General features: G+C 41.3%; 1 protein-coding gene across 2 annotated transcripts; it reads left to right on the top strand.

Annotated features, from left to right (window-relative positions):
• Positions 1–1,964: 1,964 nt before the first annotated feature.
• On the top strand, positions 1,965–20,997 carry C6H18orf54 (chromosome 6 C18orf54 homolog). 2 transcript variants are annotated; one of them, XM_063128698.1, is made up of 8 exons: positions 1,965–2,006; positions 5,394–5,711; positions 6,832–7,554; positions 10,061–10,208; positions 13,241–13,349; positions 15,302–15,433; positions 17,892–17,962; positions 20,103–20,997. In XM_063128698.1, the coding sequence occupies exons 2-8, from the start codon at positions 5,426–5,428 to the stop codon at positions 20,185–20,187; spliced, it is 1,554 nt and encodes a 517-aa protein (XP_062984768.1). In that variant the 5' UTR covers positions 1,965–2,006; positions 5,394–5,425; the 3' UTR covers positions 20,188–20,997. The 2 variants fall into 2 exon arrangements, with proteins under 2 accessions (XP_062984768.1, XP_062984769.1); XM_063128699.1 differs by having other exon boundaries at positions 1,975–1,990.
• The last annotated feature ends 203 nt before the right edge of the window (positions 20,998–21,200 follow it).

Raw genomic sequence — 21,200 nt, 5'->3', positions numbered from 1 at the left:
GGTATAAAAATGTAATAAATAAAATAATAAATAAATAAATAAATAAATAAATAAATAAAATCCATTTTAATGTAATACCTTTATTGCGCCAACCAAAAGATGACGAGAAAATGTACAAGCTTTCGAGATCTCCAGATCTCTTCTTCAGGCAAAAGCAAGTCAGCAGGCGAAGGAGGCTGACTGCATGATCACAACCTTGAGATGGAATGGGGGAAGAGAGGCCTGTAGACATTCAATATCAAGTTATCCTCCCACCCACCAAACCACACATACACACATTTCTGCTTTTTTTTAATATCTTGCCTGATGAAGAGACCTGGGCACCTCAAAAGCTTGCACATCTTTAACCTTTCAGTTGGCCCAATAATGTTATTGTACTAATAGGAGTTTGGGCATTTTTCTTATGGCCAACACGGTGACCTTTTCTTTTTGTCTGACTGCAAATATCAAAGAGCCACAGGCCTGGGGATGGGTGGCAGGCACGTATTATGAATCATGGTCTGCAGCTTATTGGTCTAAAACAGGTTCCTTCTCCTGTAAAACTCATAAGAACATAAGAAGAGAAAAGCTGGGTCAGGAGTCAGACTGAGGGTCCATCTAGTTCACATCACATCTTGTGAAAGTGAGTTCCATAGTTTAACTATGTGCTGTGTGAAGAAGTCCTTCCTTTTATCTGCCCTGAATCTCCCACCAATCAGCTTCATGAGATGACCCCATTGGGTTCTAGTATTTCTGCATTGCTGCGTGATTTTTATTTATTTATTTATTTTATTTTATTACATTTATATACCGCCCCACAGCCGAAGCTCTCTGGGCGGTTTACAATTAAGAATAGTAAACATTAAAAGTATACAAAAATTTAAAAAAACATAAAAACAGTATAAAAACAACAGTATCCATTTAAAAACAACAATTCTGGGGTCCATTAAAAACAAACTTAACATTGTTAAATGCTGTTAAAATGCCTGGGAGAAGAGAAAAGTCTTGACCTGGCGCCGAAAAGATAACGCTGGCGAAAAGATAACGTTTTATCCTGGAACTGCACATAGAACTGTGCTGTCATTATATTGTATTTTATAATATGCTTTTTTACTGTTTGTTTTATATTTTGAATAGTTTTAATTTCTGTAAACCGCCCAGAGAGCTTTGGCCATTGGGCGGTATAAAAATGCAATAAGTAAATAAATAAATAAATAAAATTATAGGAGAGGGAGAAAAATGTCTCCCTAACCACTCCATCTCTCACTTTTTACAGATGGCTCCATCCATCCCAACGGAGAATTGTTACGAAGCTAGGTGATTTTAGAACCTGGTCTTAATGGGCTCATGGGGACCCCTCTTGTGTATTACTTCAATTCTCAAAGGCACAGCTCACATTTCTCTTCCCCCACATCAAACTGCTTCTATATTCCTTAAATGTTAGAATGTTTGCCAACCTTGATTTTAATAATAATAATAATAATAACAACAACAACAACAACAACAACAACTCTGAGCATGTGCAGTTTTGCATTTTAAGCTCACTCCAATCATAGCCTCATCATGACAACAGGAATACAATGGAGCTGGCTTCCGCGATCCTGGTGTCTTCATCGCCTGCTACGATGGTCTTCGGCCCCAAGGTCCAGCCCTAGATGCACCGCGACGTGTGGGATGCAGCGGCAACCAGACTCACCTGAATGCTGGCTCGTAGCATCTCTTCCCGTCTCTGCCCTCCACCTCCTACGAGTTGTAACTCCTTTATCTCAACAGAGGGGGGCGGTGTGGCGTGGCGTGGCGCAGGAGCATTGTGATGCATTCGGCCGCGGGGCATGCCGGGAGTTGTGGTCCTAGCCGCACTGCTCTAGAACGTTTGGCCGCGCGAGGGAGAATCGGTAATGCCCTGGCAGCGGCCGAACATGCGCAGTTGAACCCGGCCGGCGCCATTTCGAAGGAGGTGGCGTTTCCCTTTCAAACCAGTGGGCGGGAGGAGGAGGAGAAGGTGAACAAGGTAGCCGGAGACCGAGGTGGGTTGGCGAAGGGGGACAGTGGTTTTTCTCGACGTGAGGAGAAAGTCGAGGGGTGGAGGGGCTTTAGATCCGCAAACACGCGTGCTGTCCGGCGGCGCATTCACACGTGAACCTGTATAACGTGCCGTTCTCGTCACTCGTGTTGGCTCTCAGCCGAATGTCAGGGCAGCTTCCTCTGCCACTGTTAGATCTGAGGGAGATTTCAGAACTGGGGAAAGGGGCCACCGGGATTTTCAAATAATAAATTGGGCCCCGTTTCTCAGAGATCATAGAACCATAGAATAGCAAGAGTTGGAAGGGGCCTACAAGGCCATCGAGTCCAACCCCCTGCTCAATGCAGGAATCCACCCTAAAGCATCCCTGACAGATGGTTGTCCAGCTGCCTCTTGAAGGCCTCTAGTGTGGGAGAGACCACAACCTCCCTAGGTCACTGGTTCCATTGTCGCACTGCTCTAACAGTCAGGAAGTTTTTCCTGATGTCCAGCTGGAATCTGGCTTCCTTTAACTTGTAAGTTTTATAGTTTATCTATAAAACTTTATAGTTTTATAGATAAACTATAGCAAAGTAGAAAATTTATTGGGCTAACAAGTTGATTCATTTGTTTTTATTTATGACATTCGTGGCACAGACTTTTATTTATGACATTCGTGGCGTAGAATCCCAGCATTCCTCCTTGTCTACACCTGAAAAAAATTCCAGAGTGATATAAACAATGACAAAAATAATCAAAATATAAGAGAATAAAAGCATTTAAAATCGGATTGTAGCAATAAAACACTGGCTAGACTTTTTAAAAAACAATGTATTGTTATTATTATTCAGGAAAGGCTTTTTAAAAAATAAAATAAAAATAAACTTACCTTTAGCATGTATTTATACACGCTGCCATCCTTGGCATGTCTCTTCGTTTGTTTGTTTATTCGTTCAGTCGCTTCCGACTCTTTAGAACCAAGTCTCACTGGCCCTGTTGAAAAGAAGGTATCATCCGAACAGGGCCATGGAGTTCAAATAATAATAATAAATAAATAGGCTTATGTAGGGCCATAGCGAAGGCACATAAAATGTCCAGGCCCATAGGCTAAAAAAAATCAGCATAAAATGCACATATGCTAGTTCATAACTAAATATTATGTAGTTATACTTATTGTTGTTCCCTGCCTCGATCCAAACGGAGAGGCGGGTAAGAAATATATTATTATTATTATTATTATTATTTTATTATTCAAATTTAGAAATAATTAGTTGGATTTGTTTTCATCTCACAGAAGGCAAAGTCAGCCCATTAATCTGCCATCCGAATAAACCAACTGGAATAAGTTATTCAGGGTGTAGTCCTGTTATTTGCACCCACCGTGATCAGAAGCCCCCAAACTCTGAGGTTTCCAATAATCCAATGCAGGGCAGGAGGAGCCTCCCCCTCCTTCCATTCTGTATATTTCACTAAACAGGCTTAAGAAATGTAAGGGAAGGAGGCTGGAAGGAGACATCTTGGGTCCCGTCCCCACCCCACCCCACCCCACCAGATTGGCCATTTACCCCATTTATGAGGTATTTTTTCTGACCCCAGAGGGCAGCCAGTGTGGTTCTTTCTACATTGGCTGCATGGAGGGCCCCCCAAATCTCCTACTCTTCCCTCCGAGGTCAGTGCTGTCTCCGACAACATCTAGTGGCCATAGGATTGCTCCCTTAATTATTTTGCACCCCCATCCCCAGATCGTCCTAAATTAGTGGTTTCTCTTCAATTGCAATTAATTTGCCATGGCTGTAAACAACCCAGGAAGAGTGGCTGGTTCATTTCTTCATGAACCCTTTCACTCACATATATCTACGCAATTAAGCAGCAATCCCTTTGAAAATTGCCCACTGCATGGGAATTAAGCTAAGGAAAAAACTTTCATGGACACCAGCAGATGGACATTCATAGGGCTCTGCAGAAAAGATCTGGGTCCCTTGTAAATAGATTTGGGGCTAGGTCTGGTAACGCCCCTGGACCCAGGGTAACTTTGTATAGGATTGTAGCCCTGTAACATCTTCCTGCCAGCAAACTGATTATTACCTGGTCATAAATAACCCTCTGAGGCATGGCACGGGGGTTGGAGGTGGAATCTGAACACACAGATACGCACTTGTAGATATCTAATGTCTAAATTCTGTGCACACTTACTAGGGAATGAGCCTCACAACTCTAGGAGGTTGCTTCAGTATACACATCCATAGAACTGTGCTGTTATTGTAGCAGAAACTTTTCTGTGCTAGAACCTACTTGAGATGCATGAATAATGATAATGATGTATTTATTTATCACATACAGTATTTTGTTGTAATCCTCGCAACAAGCCTGTAAAGTAGAAACAATCTTGTGGACCTTAAAGACTAACAAATTTATTTTCACTCGCTGTTTATACTTTCAGCATTTCATTTCCCTCTGACCTCACTGGGCCTGTTCAGACAACACACTAAGCCATGGTTAAGCCACTAACACTTTTGCAGCAAATAGTTAGTGACCATGTTTAGACCATGGATATGTACCCACCATGGTTAGGAATGGTTCACATGACACAATAAGCTATGGTTCATACGACACACTAAGCCATAATGTTTAGCTCAAAATGCTTAACCATTGTGGCTTACCATGTCATCCGAACAGGGTCTTTGTTTACAGTCCCTCCTCTAACCACGTGTGTGAATGTGTACATATCTGTAACTCAGGATAACACAGTACATCTAAGAAAGTGGACTTAAGTCCACCAAAGCTTATACTGTGATTAATTTGTTAGTCTTTAAAGTGCCACAGTAATTTGCTGCTTTTGTTGCAACAAACTTATAGGGCTACTCCTCTGGAAGGGTTTTTTACGGCATTAGCTTTTGTATCTACTTCATCAGATGCACGAAGTATTATTGTAAGTCACTGGTAGGTGTTGCAGATATCAGATTACTTCTAGCGTTCTGGGAGAGAAGCAGTGGTTCAACCTCATTTTCAAAAACATAAAAGGCCAGCTGTAACCCAGATCTGCTCCTTGCCTGACTGGCTAAAATTAATCTCCAGCTCCGGTAATAATAATAAAAAAAACCTGTCATGTTCCTCTTTATTCCTGCTCATTGCCGACTCAGGATTCTGTCAGTTAAACCTGGATTTTACCAATGGTGCTCTAAAAGTATCAGGGTAAATGTTAACTTTTAAGCAAAATGATCAAAATTGGACAACTTTTTTTTTTTTTTTTTTTACATTTTTATACCGCCCAATAGCCGAAGCTCTCTGGGCGGTTCACAAAAACTTTCCTTTTGCAAATTGTGAAAAACATGATAAATTGGAAGAAAACCCCTGCATATATTGAATCTCAGACTTCTTGACTCATGTTTGTTGTTTTTTCTCTTATTGACAGATTTCAGAAACTTGTACATTTGTTGAAACGCAATGTCTTGTTTGATTAAAAAGGGCCAGGTCTACTCTCCAGAATCAACCGTGTCTTCTCTTCTGGAAAATTGTAGCCTTAACAGAAACAGTGACTCCTTTAACTCCCACAGTCCAATCCATTACAAGGACAAGTTGTATAGGTCTGCATCTCAAGCTTTGGAGGCATATATAGAAGATTTTGATCTCAGTCTCGCATCGCCGGACATAAGACCTGGAAAGATCAGTATTTCCCAGTGTACTCCTAAAGACTTCAGGTCTTCAAGGGACAGTTTCAGCCACAAGTATGGTATGTGTATGTGTGTTCTTCCCTTTGTGTAATATATGACAGGTGACACCTTGGCCTGTATAAAGGAGTGTCACAACTCATGCACAATTCTTTTTGCACTGCTAAAGCAGCAGTTTCTGCAGCCGAAACTCTCCCCACGGCCTGAGTTCGATCCCAGCGGAAGCTGGTTTCAGGCAGCCGGCTCAGGTCGACTCAGCCTTCCATCCTCCCGAGGTCGGTAAAATGAGTACCCAGCTAACTGGGGGGGAAGGTAATAACGGCCGGGGAAGGCAACGGCAAACCACCCCGCTATAAGGCCTGCCAAGAAAACGTCAGCGAAACTTGGCGTCCCTCCAAGAGTCAGCAATGACTCAGTGCTTGCACGAGAGGTTCCTTTCCTTTCCTATATCTTTTTGCACTACTTACATAATTTTGTATTCTTTGTGTTGTGATGCTTATGAGGTTTTAAATATGAGATAAATGGTGAGTTGTGTATCGGATGTAAGTGTAAGCGAACCCATGATAAGCGATAGCCCACATAATAAACTTAATCATGTCACAATGTTGCTTGAGCTGTGGAGCCCGTGATTTGGGATAAGCTTATAACAACTGCTGACAGCTTCTTCACACATTCATGTAAAATGATAGTTGCAGAGATGTGAATAATAGGAATGGAAATTATTTATTTATTTATTGCATTTTTATACCGCCCAATAGCCGAAGCTATTTTGGATTCATGATCCATGTTAACTAAGACTCCATTTTGTATATTTTGGTTCAAGCAATGGAAGTATTTGAGAAAATATATACTAATAGTTTAGAGAATGTGACTTTTTGTTTCTAGGATCAACCTCCCTGTTGGAAGCGAGACCTGATGTTGATTGGCTGGCTAATGTTTGGTCCCTTGCAATTAGACATGCGCCCAGCAAAAATAACTAGTTGATGTTCAGTTCAATCCTATACATATCATAGAAGAAAGTCCTGCTGAGTTCAGTGAGAGCTACTTCCAAATAAGTGTGTATAGTATTGCAGCCTTAGTACACATAGTGCAAATATACATTTGTTACAACTTCTAAAGTGTTTTGCTTTTCTTTAGTTTTGGAAAGTGAAGTTTATGCAAAAATCACTTCTTATTTTCCAGCTTTGAGGAACCTTAAGCAGCATGCGATACTAGGTTCAGTTGCACCACATTTGAGAAGAAAAAATGCTCATGAACCAGATATACTCAGTCTCACAACAGACGATCTTCTAGCATTCCCTGCTGATGGTTCTGTACCTTTTACCCGCATTGCTGCTTTAAGGCCAGCAACTAAGAATAACAACATAGCCAGGAAGTCACTGACAGCATCTACTGCCTATGCTCATCATTGGACTTCATCCTTTGGCAATAAAGAAGAACTGAATTTTCCAGAAAATCTTGCTGTTTCCACTTCGTCCAAGGACTCTAGCAGAAAGGTGCGCACGCAACATAAATTTCACAAATATGACTCTGGGCTTTCTGCGAAAGAACAGGTCATTGAACATGAAAACTTGGAGTCTGTTTTGCATAAGAACTATCCAAGATGGCTTACAAGCCAGAAATCAGACTTGGGCATTTCGGAAATAAGCAGCATTCCTGATTTCAAGTATCCAATATGGCTGACGAGCCATAATCTCTTATCAGATTCAAGTAATGAAAGTTCCACCCAGGCACCAGCTGGGGAGAGCCATCCTGGGGATAGATCAAACACCTTTGGAAGCTCTGGACATAGTGGTGTGTTGGACCTACAGCATAAGCACAGTAGTCAAACAAATTGCCAATATGAGATTCCAAGTGTCTGTTTTGCAGCTCAGGACTTAAGAGAGTACAAGCATCTATTTAGAGGTAATTCATAGTGATATTTCAATTGGTTGTCAGTGAGTCTCTGAAATGTGAAGTGATCATGAATCCAAAATGTTTCTTTTATATGGAAGAAAACAATTTCCAGCTACCATTATGCCTAGAACTCCCTTTACATATGTATAAAGCTGCTTCCGTACCCATTGGAAGGGACAGTGCTGATTGGGAGTAGGGGAAGATTCACACAATCAGCCCCAGCCTAAGGTTGTGGAATTTACATGATAAAGATCAACGATCAGGGAAGTATGCAATTTTTTTTACACATGTGAGGCTATAATAAAACGAGATGTATTGATTACTTTAGAAATTTATAAAAACAAAATTGCACAACAGAAAGAGCAAGTAAGGTAGTATTACACACTTTCAAACATTTAAAAGACATTTAAACAAGAGTTTTTAAAAACACTAACATTGTACAAGAGGTGTAAATAAAATCAATTTAAAGACAATTTTAAAAGCGTACAAGTTATGCGAACAGGCAGACAAAATTCACATGCTAACACCTGGGTGAGCTAACACCATGGGAAGTTTCTACCATGCAGCTCGCTGAGTATGTTGAAGAAGTCTTGTTGTCTTATTTATTTTATTTTATTTATTTTATTTCTATACTGCCCAATGTTGCATTTTTAAAAAAAAAATTCAGACAATTTCTGTTTTCCCCTGGGGAAAAAACAGAGTTTTTCCCATGGCTTCAAAATTTCCAGAAATGTTACATCTCTAGTGGCAACACAACCCCTTGTTTGAGACTGATCATTAACTTGTAGGTTAAGATTTTCAGACCTGGGCCATCTTCATCAGATGCCTGAAATGTTATCTTTAGTTGGCAGATGCACACAAGTCCGGGGGGGTGGGGGGAGAGAAACGTAAACAGAGGTGATTAAAGCCATGAGATGCAAGAGGTTCAGAAGGTCTATGGCTTATTATTATTATTATTAAATCAGAAAAGCACATACAGAGCTTTTCTACCCAAGGCTGTTAATCCACTGCATCTACTTTTGGTTTTGTCACAGATTTGGGATCTGAGCACTATATGAAGAGTGTTTCCTTTCCTGCTTTCCCACTACATAACCTCTAGGTGGCACTGTGGTATAGCGGAACAGCAGAAAAAGCGTTTTTCTTTCACCAGCAGAAATAATACCCTATTTTCCCTGCTATAAAATAACTCGCTGAAAATGCTGTTTACAAAGACAAGTGAAACTGGAGGATCGCATTGTCTAAAGAACCAGTAAACAACTCTGAGTAAAGAATGATGAATGCACAATAAATATCTCATGTAGAAAAGCTCACAGATCTAGATTATGCAGGGAAAGATAATAGGGACAAATATGATACTGGAATTTATTACTCCAGAATACTTCTAATAAAGTTCATTTTCCACAGTCTTGCTTGATGGTTGTCCATAATGGCAAATGTCAATTTTAATAGAACAGCAATGTTGCTGAGTTGTTATTTTTATGCATATGCTTTATGATATTAGTTTGTTTTGTTTTGTTGTTAAGATTGTTTTTAATTTATTTGTTCTCTATTTTTTGTTTATCTCTAAGCTGCCTTGAATTTTAGTTGTTTTGGAGAGGCAGGATATAAATGTCCAAACAGATTAATACAGTGTTTCAAATTCTGGTACATCATTGTGAAATTGAAGGAGTATATTTTAGTGATAGTGGCTAGATTGACATATTTCCAGGTCAGTCTCATTGATACAGTCCTTTAACAGTGCAATCCTATACCTGTCTACTCAGAAGTAATCCCCACTGAATTGAATGGGCCATATTTTCAGGTCGGCAGATATAGACCATAACATAAGAAGAGCCCTGCTGGATCAGACCAAGGGTCCATCTAGTCCAGCACTCTGTTCACACAATGGCCAATCACCTGTCGACCAGGGACCCACAAGCAGGACACGGTGCAACAGCACCCTCCCACCCCTGGTGTATATAGGCTTCCTGCCTGTGATGCTGGATTGCAGCGAGAGTCACCTAATAACACCATTTTGGGGTCTTGAAGTCAGTGACATTTCTGTGCAAAGGTCAAATGGGCACAAGAAAAGAACAGGGACCATTCACAACAGCAGTATCACTAATTACTGCTATTCTGAATTATAACTGCTCTTACCTTGTATACACTTGACCTTTGCATAGAATGTTACAGACCTACTGGACCCCTCCTATGTCATGGCCTTTTGGTCCTACTGTTTTTACTTTTTCTCTCTGTATTTACCCTCTATCTGCTAACTAAGGATAATGTTTCATGCATTCATGAAGTGGGCTCTAGTTCAGAAAAACCTACGCCACAATTGAAGCATTGGTCTTTAAAGTGCCGAGAATTTTTTTGTTTTTATTGCAGCATGCTTTTATTTCCAATTTTAAATACAAGAAAAGGAAAAGATTATAACTTCACACAGTCTTTCTTATTTCGAAGGATTTGCAGTCTATGCCAGCTGTAAGCTGAAGGTGCCTTGCATTTAATCATGACTTACAATGAATTATTTTAGATGGTGACGAGTTACTACTTCAGAAAGTGAGGCGAACACTGGAGTCTTCTGCTGAGGAATTAACCAAAGTCCTGAAAAATGATGGCAGTCCCTGTACAGTGGATGTCCTAGAAGCAGAAAGGTCATGGGATAATGTTCCATTTGGTCTGTGAGTAAATAAAATATCCATATAGCTTTGTTATGAAGTATAGGGATTTTTCCATTTTCCATTTAATTAACACCATGACTACACCATTTTAGATTTTACTACAACCTTCTTGAACAAGCTGTAGTGACACTTTTCTCCAATTGGCTGTCTATATGGCCTTGTAGGCCCCTTCCAGCTCTGCTATTCTATGATTCTGTGATTTTGTAGAGAATGTAAGGAGAGTCCTACTGGATCAGAACAAAGGCCTATCTAGTCCTGTTCCCCACAGTAACCAACCAGATGCCTGTTCCCCACAGTAACCAACCAGATGCCACAAGTAAGATATGAGGGCAACAGCCCTCTCTCACATTTGTTTCCCAAAAACTAGTATTCAGAGGCATGACTAATAACGATTGATGACATTATCCTCCATACATTTGTCACACTCTTTGAAAGATATTTAAATTGTTGGCCGTCACCACACCTTATGACAATGAATTCCATAATTTAAGTATGTGTTGTATATGTCCTGAATTTCTCACCATTCAGCTTCCTTGGATGACCCCAGAATCTAGTATCCTGAGATAGGCAGGAAAGAATTCCAGATTGGCTTCCCACTGGTTGCATGGGAAACTGGCTAATTGCAAGTCGTGCTACAGCCACTTGTGCCATCTCCCAGCTGGTCTTAATGCTAAGATCGTGTTCTGATGTAGATCCACCCACATAATGCTGGTATAGTGGTGTCACAGCATGATATCAACGGATGCTGCTAGAAATTGTGCTCGGGGTTATAGTTGGCACAGGCAGCTTCCCAGAACACTCCACGCCACACACTGAACGGGTGGGAAGGATATCAGCTATGTTTGTGGCTTCGGCCAAGTTAATTGAGGTCATCATTTTCAAGGACTGGTTTGAGATTAGTGGGGGAAAGGAAGCTGTGCATGCAGTATAGAGGTATACCAAGCATTTCCGCATGAAAGTTATTCACCCATTTTTTAATTTTAAAATTTTGATCATTTAACTATGCCGACAAATAGTAATCCTCTGACCCTTACATAATATGAGGACTAGAATGGTTATACTGGCCATGTTTGCATGTACCGAAAGCCAAAATGTTTTTTAACCGGATTATTTTTAACAAGCTAGAAAGAGTCTTGAATTTATGCAACAACATTGTAGATTGTTTCACCAAATTCTGGTTTGTTTTTCGCCCTGCCACTTCTGTCAATTCCCAGATTGTATCCCGAATGCCTTTCTAGTGGTCAAGCACTGGCACAGCCCCTCCATGTTACCTGCTTGATTGCCATTGGATGGCTGCGTAGATCTCAGAAGGAAATCTCCTCGGAGATCTTCAGCCATGCTCCGCATACCAAGAGCCAAATAAGGTCCCTTCCCTCCCCTCTTCCTATATATGCCCACGGGAGGCTTGATTCCTAAGCTGGTTAACCTTTTTCTACCATCAGAAAGGAAATGTCTTCTGTTCTAGCCTGTTCACTGCACCCCCATGAGTTTCCCCCAAAATGTATTAGTGGAGGCAAAGGGACATGTGAATACTTACCCTACTGGCACTGAGGCACCCCAGAGGGAAATGCACCCTACACCCTCTTCCCTTAAGAACAACCATGCTGGATCAGCCTGAGGGTCCATCTAGTCCAGCACTCTGTTCACACAGTGGCCAACCAGCTATTGACCAGGGACCAACAAAGCAGGACATGGTGCAACAGCACCCTCGCACTAATGTTCCACAGCAACTGGTGCACACAGGCTTACTGCCTCTGATACTGGAGACAGAATACAACCATCAGGGCTAGTAGCCTTTGATAGCCTTCTTCTCCGGTAATTTATAGAAGCTCCCTTTTAAAGCCATCCAAATTGGTGGCCATCACTACATCTTGTGGTAGTGAGTTTCATAATTTAACTATGTGCTGTGTGAAAAAGTACTTCCTTTTATTTGTCCTGAATCTCCCACCAATCAGCTTCATGGGATGACCCCTTTGGGTTCTAGTATTTTGAGAGAGGGAGAAAAATGTCTCCCTATCCACATTCTCCACACCATACATAATGTTGTACACCTCTAACTTGTCTCCCCTTAGCCTCTATTTTTCCAAGCTAAACAATCCCAGTTGTAATCTTCCCTTGTTAGAGATCAGTACATCAAAGCCTCTAGCAAAGCATTGTAGGGGAGATTTTGCTCAATTACTCTTCATAGAGTTTCCAAACATGGAAATTTACTCTTTTCACTAAACCCATCTCAGTCATTTGCCTATGTGAAGTGCACCTTATCCTTAGTGGGTGGGTTAAAAACCTTTTCTATAAACCTGGAGACCATTGCAGTTAGTGCTTAATTTGCTGCTGAGCAATTCCTGAAATCCACCCCTCTTGAACTCTTCCTTCCTCACTAGAATCCTGCTCATCCAATGAGCATACAAGTTCTGTCAATGATGTGTTATGTACCCTGTAGTCATTTCCCCAATAGTAAGAGTTGAGGGGAAATTCAGCTTGTGAAGAAAGGCCAGGAATCCTTTATTCATTTTGATGATTATTTATTTTGCCCTCTTTGGGTGTGAAAGTATCCTGCGAAGACTCGAGTTGTGTTTTTCAATGTACAGGCCTGCACAGATGTTAGTAAAGCAGTCAGAGTTCCCTTAACCTTTATTTCTCCTTGTAAAGCAGCAGCAAATCGAGGCAAGCTGGCTTGAGAGGAAAGAGGAGGAGAGAGGGCAAGTTCAGGAAAATCCCCACTGAGAGTCACTTAGCCTGTGAAACGTTTTCATTTTCTAGCCACTCTTGCCTCATGCCTCTGTAGGTGAGCAGCTGGGGTGAGATGCCGAAACAAACAAGGAATAAGCCAAGATTTGGGGTTCAGGAGTAACAGGAAAAGGCAGCTGAAGCAGGGATTCATAAGCCAGCAACAAACCACAGTTTTATATTGGGGTTTGTTGCCTGGGGCAGGTTTGGACGTTCCACCATTTGGGCTAAACAAATCCTGGCGTATTTTTGAGAATGAAAAACCATTTCTGACAAGTCACTAAACTCCAGATGCCTGTCTACAGGAAATCTCCAGTGCCTGTGTGTTGTGAGGAGGAGGAGAATGCCCTACAATGCCCCAAAGCAAGCATTGTTAATGGATTTTTGGAAGATTGTTTAAAGAATGACAGACCGGTAAGTTGAAAGTGAAGCTTGGGTGAGAAGTATGCATTTCCTAGAGCAGTGATTGTTGTTGTTGTTGTTGTTGTTGTTATTGTTGTTATTATTATTATTCCTGAACCGCCTTTTGCCCAATGCTGGGCCTCAAGGCGGCCTTATGAAATTAAAACATGCACAGTGAAAACCTATAAACAGAAATATACAGAAGTTAAAAATATAAAACATTTAAATTTGCAAAATACATGGCAGTTTTAACAGTCCTAGGCATAGACGGAGGTCCAGATTATTCGCCAAAGGCCTGCCGAAACAAGAAAGCTTTTGCCTGCCTCTGAAAGCACATCAAGGAGGGAGCCAGTCTAGCTTCCCTGGGAAGAGAGTTCCAGACCACTGGAGCAGCCACAATGTGTGTGGTTAGGATCCCAGGAGTTCCACTGCCAATCAGGGAAGCGTTAAGTATGTTCTGTGGAATACTCTTGGGTCTCACGGGGCAACAGTGAAGACCAGTAGAGCTGGCACCACTACACGTCAGTGGATTTTGTGCCTTAGAAGATAGCCTAAAGTTTTCTGTGGTGAGTAAAGGGTTCCCTGGCAGGCAATGCAACGTGCAAATCAAGGAAGACTTAAAATCATGGTCCAAGAGCACTGTGGAAAATGTGCTTCCCTTTCAAATGTCAGTATTTCCAAAAGGTTATTTATTATTACATTTATATATACCGCCTAATTAGAGATGTAAAATTTCCGGAAATTTTGAAGCCATGGGAAAAAAACGGGGGGTTTTCAGGGGGAAACGAAAATTTTCGGAAAAATTGAAATAATGCAATATTAGCAGTTTTTTACAGATTGAAAGTCACTTTGTTACTTTAGGAACATAAAATGTAATTATGTCCAAGTTGGTTTGGTCTAAAATTATTACATTTGGTATATTAAAAGTAGTGTATTCAAACAATTATTACAAATTTAATTTCCTTTTTTAACTTTTTTTTGGTAACAAATGGAGCTACAAGCTCCTGAACGGTAAGGAACCTCTTTGGTTCTGCCAGTTTATGAGGAGCAGGCAAAAAACAATTTTAAAAAACAACTGAAGGAAACTACCAACATTAGTAACAAAGAAAATTATTTATGTCTCCGCTAGTCCTTCAGTGTCAAGACATAAAGCCCCCATTCCCATAAAAAGAACTGAGGAAAATAGGGGGGGGAAAACCAAGATTCAATGAATATGCATGAAATTTAATCAGAATCATTTTCTGACCTATAGCTATCAGTATTAGTTTCAGTCTCTGCTTCCATGGAAGTGCCCCCTAGGGGCAGAAATGCATCTTCCTCTTGCATTTGAGAGTTGTAGTCTCAGTTTGCAACCTAGGACTTGCTTGTCCTTGGTGCACAGACATTGTAATAATCTGATACTGTATAGTTTTTAGAAATCATTTTGAGAAGTAAGTATCTGAACACCTTGTCTTAAACATTTTATTCATCATGCTAAAATAAAACATCCCGTAATCCGTTTTTTCTTCATTTTTTTCAATTTTTCGGAAAAAAACCAAAAAAGGCTTCAGAAAAAAACGGAAAAAACCCAGTTTCCCCCCAATTTTTTTCAGTTTTTTTCCGGGCCTTCACATCTCTACGCCTAATAGCCAAAGTTCTCAAAAGGTTCACAGTTTGAAGAGTAGGGTTTGGATGGAATTCTTTCTAATGTCTAGGTTAAACATTGTTGTAGTATAACTGTTTATTGGATGTCTGTTTCCTTGTTAGGACATAAGACATAGTACTAAAACCCGAAAAGATCCTCCTCCTCTCATGAAGTGTTAGCCAAAAATGGGCTATGGAATACTCTTTTTATATAAGTGGTACTAAAGGTGGAAAATCCGCTTCTAAAACACAATTGTAAGCTTTCATTTGGGAGGAGAACTTTTCCAGCTGTTACATTAAGTCCAATGTCCTTTTATTGCAATATCTTTCTTTGGTTCCAGGAGAGTACATTTTCTGGAGGGAATCATCATGGCCCTGTGGAAGCTTTGAAGCTAATGCTGTTTAATCTTCAAGCAGTTCAGCACAGCTTTAACCAGAACAAAACTCCTGGACAAAAGGAGGAGTTTAAAAAAGTAAGCAATTCTGTTTTGAACGAGACTCCCCTTGGTGTTCAATTATTTTGTATTCTTCCCCCCCCCCCAACCTGGCCACCGCCCGCTCCTTGCTTGAAAAGGCTTATTGAAAAAGTGACCTCTAAAAATGTGGGCTTAGCTACCTAAATTCAAAGAACTTCGAAATAACAAAGGTATTGCTTGCATAAATATTGAAGGTGCAAGACTCTTTGAAGACTGGTTGTTCTGTTTCAATTGAGATGGAAAGCCATAGGGGAAGACTTGATCTTCTTGCCAACAGACAAGGATTGTAAAGCACCCAGTATGCTAAAAATGCAATACAAAATAGCCCAGTACATAAGTTTTTACAAACTGCACAAAAAGTCTCACCAGTGTGTGTATAAACGTGATCCTGGACAGTTCAGGTAGTGAAGCTACCTGCCCAGAAGGAATTATTAACCCTCTCTGGCAAGAGTCTAATAACAATTTAGGAACATACAAACAGCCATGCTGGATCAGACCAAGAGTAGCATTTATGAAAACAGCTCCACTGGCTTCCAGTCTGTTTCCGGGCACAATTCAAAGTGCTGGTTATGACCTATAAAGCTCTATATGGTTCGGGTCCAGGTTATTTGAAAGAACGTATTCTCCCTTATGAGCCTGCCCGTGCTTTGAGATCTTCTGGAGAAGCCCTTCTTTCAGTCCCACCTTCTTCACAGGCACGCTTGGAACATGGGAGAGGGCCTTCTCGGTGGCTGCTCCGGTGCTCTGGAACTCTCTTCCTGGGGAAGCTAGGCTGGCTCCCTCCTTGATGGGCTTTCGGAAGCAGGCTAAAACTTTTTTGTTCCAGCAGGCCTTTGGAGAATAATCCAGCCCTCCATCTATGTTAATGTCTTATAATTTTGTTGTGTATTTTTTAATTGTTTATGGTTTTGTCCCCCTCCCCATGTATATTTTAAACTTTGTAAGGCACCTTGAGGCCCAGCATTGGGCAAAAGGCGGGATACAAATTATTATTATTATTATTATTATTATTATTATTATTATTATTATTAATAATAATAATATGAAAAGGGCTGTTCACACAGCATGCTAATACAAACAGAGCAGTTGAGTGTGGGTTGTTTTGAACTGTGGGTTGTTTGTTCAACTGTGGTATCTGAATGCAGCCAGGGTGGCTTATTAACCATGCAGTATGGCTTATTTTCTTGAAGAAGCCACCTTGAGAACCCGTGGTTTGTTGTTGGGTTATTTAAGGTGGCTAACAAGCCACACTGCATGGTAAACAAGCCACCTGGGCTGCATTCAAACAACATGATAACCCACCCTGTGGGAAATGTGTTGTGTTCAGATAACACACTTACCCACGGTTTAACAAACAACTCACGGTTCGTAACAACCGATTATGTGTGGATTAGCAAGTTATGTGAACAGCCTCTAAGTGTTGGTTGCACTCCACATACATTATTCCAGTTATCTATGCAACAACCATGTATGTAGGTCAATATCATCATCGGCCCTGTACGAAGGGTTTCTGTCCTGCAGAGCTTACCATCTAAAATTTGATAGAAGGGAAGGCAAGGATAAACAGTGAAAAAGCAGGTGCTGTTTTAGTTACAGGTGCTTACGCTTTTTTACAACAGGGCATCGTGGTTTTGACAAAGGCTTCATAGAAAACATGACTTTTAAGAAGGGATTTGACGGGAATAGGAGAGGGGGCATAACGCAGGTGTTCCGTGACACAGTACCAAGCACAAGGGGTGGCACGGAAGAACAGGTGAAGTCGTTGAAGGGAGCCGGGGACCTTCAGACAGCTATTATTTTGTTGTCGTAGATGTGGGGCTGAGGCCAAGAGAATAACTAATTGCCTAAAGCTCCTGATGGTTTTGTGGTCAAGGTAAGATTTGAAAAAACAAAGTCTGGTGGGGGGGGGGGCAGGCTGCTAGGTAGGGCTTGAAAGTAACAGATGATTATATGAAGATGGCCTAATATGTATTTTAGCAAGTGGTCTTTCTTGGGGCTGTGGATCCTCTTGTGTCTTATTCTGGTGCGCCAGATAAAATAACTTGCACATAATATAGGGCTGCTTTCAAACACCAGCGCTAGCTTACTTACTTTAAATCCCTCCTCAAAATCCACCCTTTCTCTGGAGCTTTGGGGACAAACCTCCGCCCTACAGGTAGCCAGCTTGAGACCAACCTCCTCCCATTTGGATTATTTGTTTGCTGGGGCCCCTATCAAGGTCAGGTTTGATTAATGCCATATTTGTAAGAAGGGGTTAGTCCTTTTTCTTTTCGAGCAAAGTGCCTGGGAAGCTATATTCTAATAAAACAGAACAGCGCTTACCAGCTAATACATATGAAATTTAAATGACCATTGAAATGTTTTCTCTGTCGTTTCCAAGAGAGAGAAAGGAAGAATATAGATAAAGATCTCTACCTTGAGCTGTGCTGTTGAGCAAATTTTGCTTCTTTTTCAGACTTTAGATGAAGAACTAGAATTTAAGCTGTGTGGTCATGATGTGATCCCTGTAAGAAAGTCCCTTCAGAGGTAAGCATACTATTGTACCGAGGCTGAAATCCCTGGACCAGTTTAGCTGGACTAGTTCAGTGGGGCTAGGTCCCTATTTGTATATTTACCCCCTCGCTCTGGTGAATCAGCCCTATTTTGCCACAGCCATGTGCGAAGAAATAACATGAATCAGAGCATGTACACCAGTGCCCGATCCCCAGGAGACCCTGTTCACAAGATTCTGTTTTCCCGCTCCATCTATGGGGAAGAGAGATCATGTGAGAGGGGCATTAAAAATTATCCCAGAGTGCAGGACACGAAATAACGGGCTCAGGTTACAGGAAGCCAGATTCCAGCTGGACATCAGGAAAAACTTCCTGACTGTTAGAGCAATACGACAATGGAACCATTTACCTGGGGAGGTTGTCGGCTTTCCCCACACAAGAGGCATTCAAGAGGCAGCTGGACAACCATCTGTCAGCATTGCTTTAGGGTAGATTCCTGCATTGAGCAGGGGGTTGGACTCAATGGCCTTAGAGGCCCCTTCCAACTCTACTATTCTATGATTCTGTGACTGCTCAGGATTGTGCTTTTGGTGCAGATGCCCTAGCTCATATGCTATTTCCCTCAAGTGGCTGCAGCAACAAGGCTGATCTTCATGGGGGACTTTATAGTTTTGTGCTGGGGTTATGTCTTCTTAAATCATCCATTGGCTTCCCTGTTTTCTGGACCATGCTGTAAATTGATACAACTAATTGCTCGTGAACGGCCCAGGCAGCTTCAGCTCTTGGGCATTATAGAAATGTAAATAAATTGTTGGTTTCCCCACGGCCTGAGTTCGATTCCAGTGGAAGCTGGTTTCAGGCAGCCGGCTCGGGTCAACTCAGCCTTCCATCCTCCCAAGGTCAGTAAAAGGAGTACCCAGCTAGCTGAGGGAAAGGTAATCACGGCCGGGGAAGGCAACAGCAAACCACCCCGCTATAAGGCCTGCCAAGAAAATGTCAGCGAAAGCTGGCGTCCCTCCAAGAGTCAGTAATGACTCAGTGCTTGCACAAGAGGTTCCTTTCCTTTCCTTTCAGTCTTATAATCCTAATCAATCTAGATTTTAAAAGTAACATAATGGTTAAGAGCAAGGTTACTTGTGAATGTGTCCTATTCATACAATCTTAAATTTCTCCTTCCTGAAGAAAAAGGAACACATTGGAAACTCCGGTACATCTTGGCCTACTTATACATTTCCTGGAAGTAACTGGTGGGCCATGGTTGGAAGCAGGATGCTGGACTAAATGGGCTGATCTAGCAGAGCTTCTTTTAACCTCCTGAGAAGGAGAATCAGTGAATTGCTCAAGCCGTTTTCCAACACAAGTGTCATGTGCAAATCTGCTGTGCTCTGACATACTGGATAGTAAGAACAACTCTGCACGCTTCCAGACACTAGAGGGTGATAGAGAGTTGGCTTGTTCAGACAACACGCTAAGCCATGGTTAGGCCGCTAACCCTTTTGCAGAAAATGGTTAGTGAACATGTTTAAAACGCGGCTAATTAGCCACCATAGCTAGGAATGGTTCACATGACATGCTAAGCCATAATGTTTAGTTCAAAACGCTTAACCACCATGGCTTAGCGTGTTGTCTGAACAGGGTCAACATCCTGTAGGTTGATCAGTTCCTTTTTCCTGCTCGCTCCCCTTCCTCTTCCTTCTTTCTCCTCTCACCTCTGCAGCAAGTGCCATGTGCTCTCCTCTGGAAGGAAGCAGGTAACTATATCTCATGCCTTCTCTTAGTCACACTCATGCAACCAGCACTAGGGAGTGCTTGTAGTTAAACAGTTTAGATAGCCTTCTCTACTAAAGGTTGTGTCCCCCATGCTTTCTCTATAAAAGGAAGCTCTGCTCTAAGTCACACCAGATTTTCCAGCATGACATACCACAAAAATAGCACACATGTGCCTGGAGATATGCAAATATCAGCATTTTCATATCCCTTTTATTGCCATGAATAACTTCTCTCGTAAAAGCTCTTCCTGCATTAAGAGCTACATCTAAGAATGCTAACCAAGGAACACCCTGAGGCTGAACCACAGAGTTCATTGTGGTATCACCAGCCTGCCAATAAACCTTATTTCAACTGTGTACTCATATAATAAGCTATTCCGCTTTTTGTTTTTGTCTTGTTTAAAGGGCTTTACATCATTTATCCCGACTTAAAGGTCTGGTTGAAGATCCAGGTGGCAAAGAAGAATCAAAAGAATTTATCAAGACTTGAAGCCTGAACGGTCATAAATGTGTGTCAACCGTCATGGAGTGTAGTGGGAAAATTCCTTGGGCAAGTCTGATCATGACTTGGGCACTCATGAGAATCTTTGAAGGAGCGACAGTATTTCTGTAATTCTTCAGTCTTTGGGCCAAATTAAATAAATCTCAAACTGCTGTGCATGCATAGCCCTCCAACTCACTGGAGTCTAATTGGATGTTCCTCACTGAAAACATGTTAAGTTTTCATAAATTCTTGCCAGCACTGAAAGACCTGCCCTTGCTCATAGAAAAGGGCTGTATTAGTCCAGGGACATTTTAGGTGGCTTTTGATCAATAAAAATCGAGTCTAAAGCCCCACTTGGCTCATGGAAGTAATTTCACAGTTCTTTAAAACCCTGGCAACAGAGGCCTGGATGGAGAGAATAGGTATTACACCAAAACAAATAGACGATAAAAATACATTTTGTGGAGACAGATATGGGAAATCCAGATCATGAAATGAAAGTATTACAACAATATTATCACACAAGTTCATGCAAGTCAGCCTGGTGTGGTTGTATGAGGGTGAGCTAGAGTGAAATGTGTGGCTGAATTGTCGGTGCTAGAAATGCTAGTTTAGTTCTCTCAGAATACAGGCTGTTCCCTTCACGTCTAAGCGCTCTCAGGATCATAAGATTAGATTTCAACACAGCAACAATATGTTTGGAGATGCGTGGATGACACATCACAATTCTCTGGGAAACCGTGTGTCAAGCTGTGATGTCTAGCACGTACTGATTAGAACTGCCATGCTGTGTATGGTTTTGGAAGTTGTACGTTGGAACCCACTAGTTTTCATACAAAAGTAGTTTCCAACAGGACTTCTTAAGAATGAGTTTAAAAATACTAAGGCCAAATGCATTCAATATTCAGATCTCTAAAGATACCCATATGAAATGATGTGAAAAATCTTTAAAGTGCCTTTCAAAGTATTCAGCATGTTCATGGAGTTCATTTATTGCTCCAAGACTATTGGTGTGTGTT

The sequence above is a fragment of the Elgaria multicarinata genome, chromosome 6 (genome assembly GCF_023053635.1).
Source record: "Elgaria multicarinata webbii isolate HBS135686 ecotype San Diego chromosome 6, rElgMul1.1.pri, whole genome shotgun sequence".
Classification (NCBI taxonomy): Eukaryota; Metazoa; Chordata; class Lepidosauria; order Squamata; family Anguidae; genus Elgaria; species Elgaria multicarinata.
This window is presented reverse-complemented; position numbering and strand designations above follow the sequence as displayed.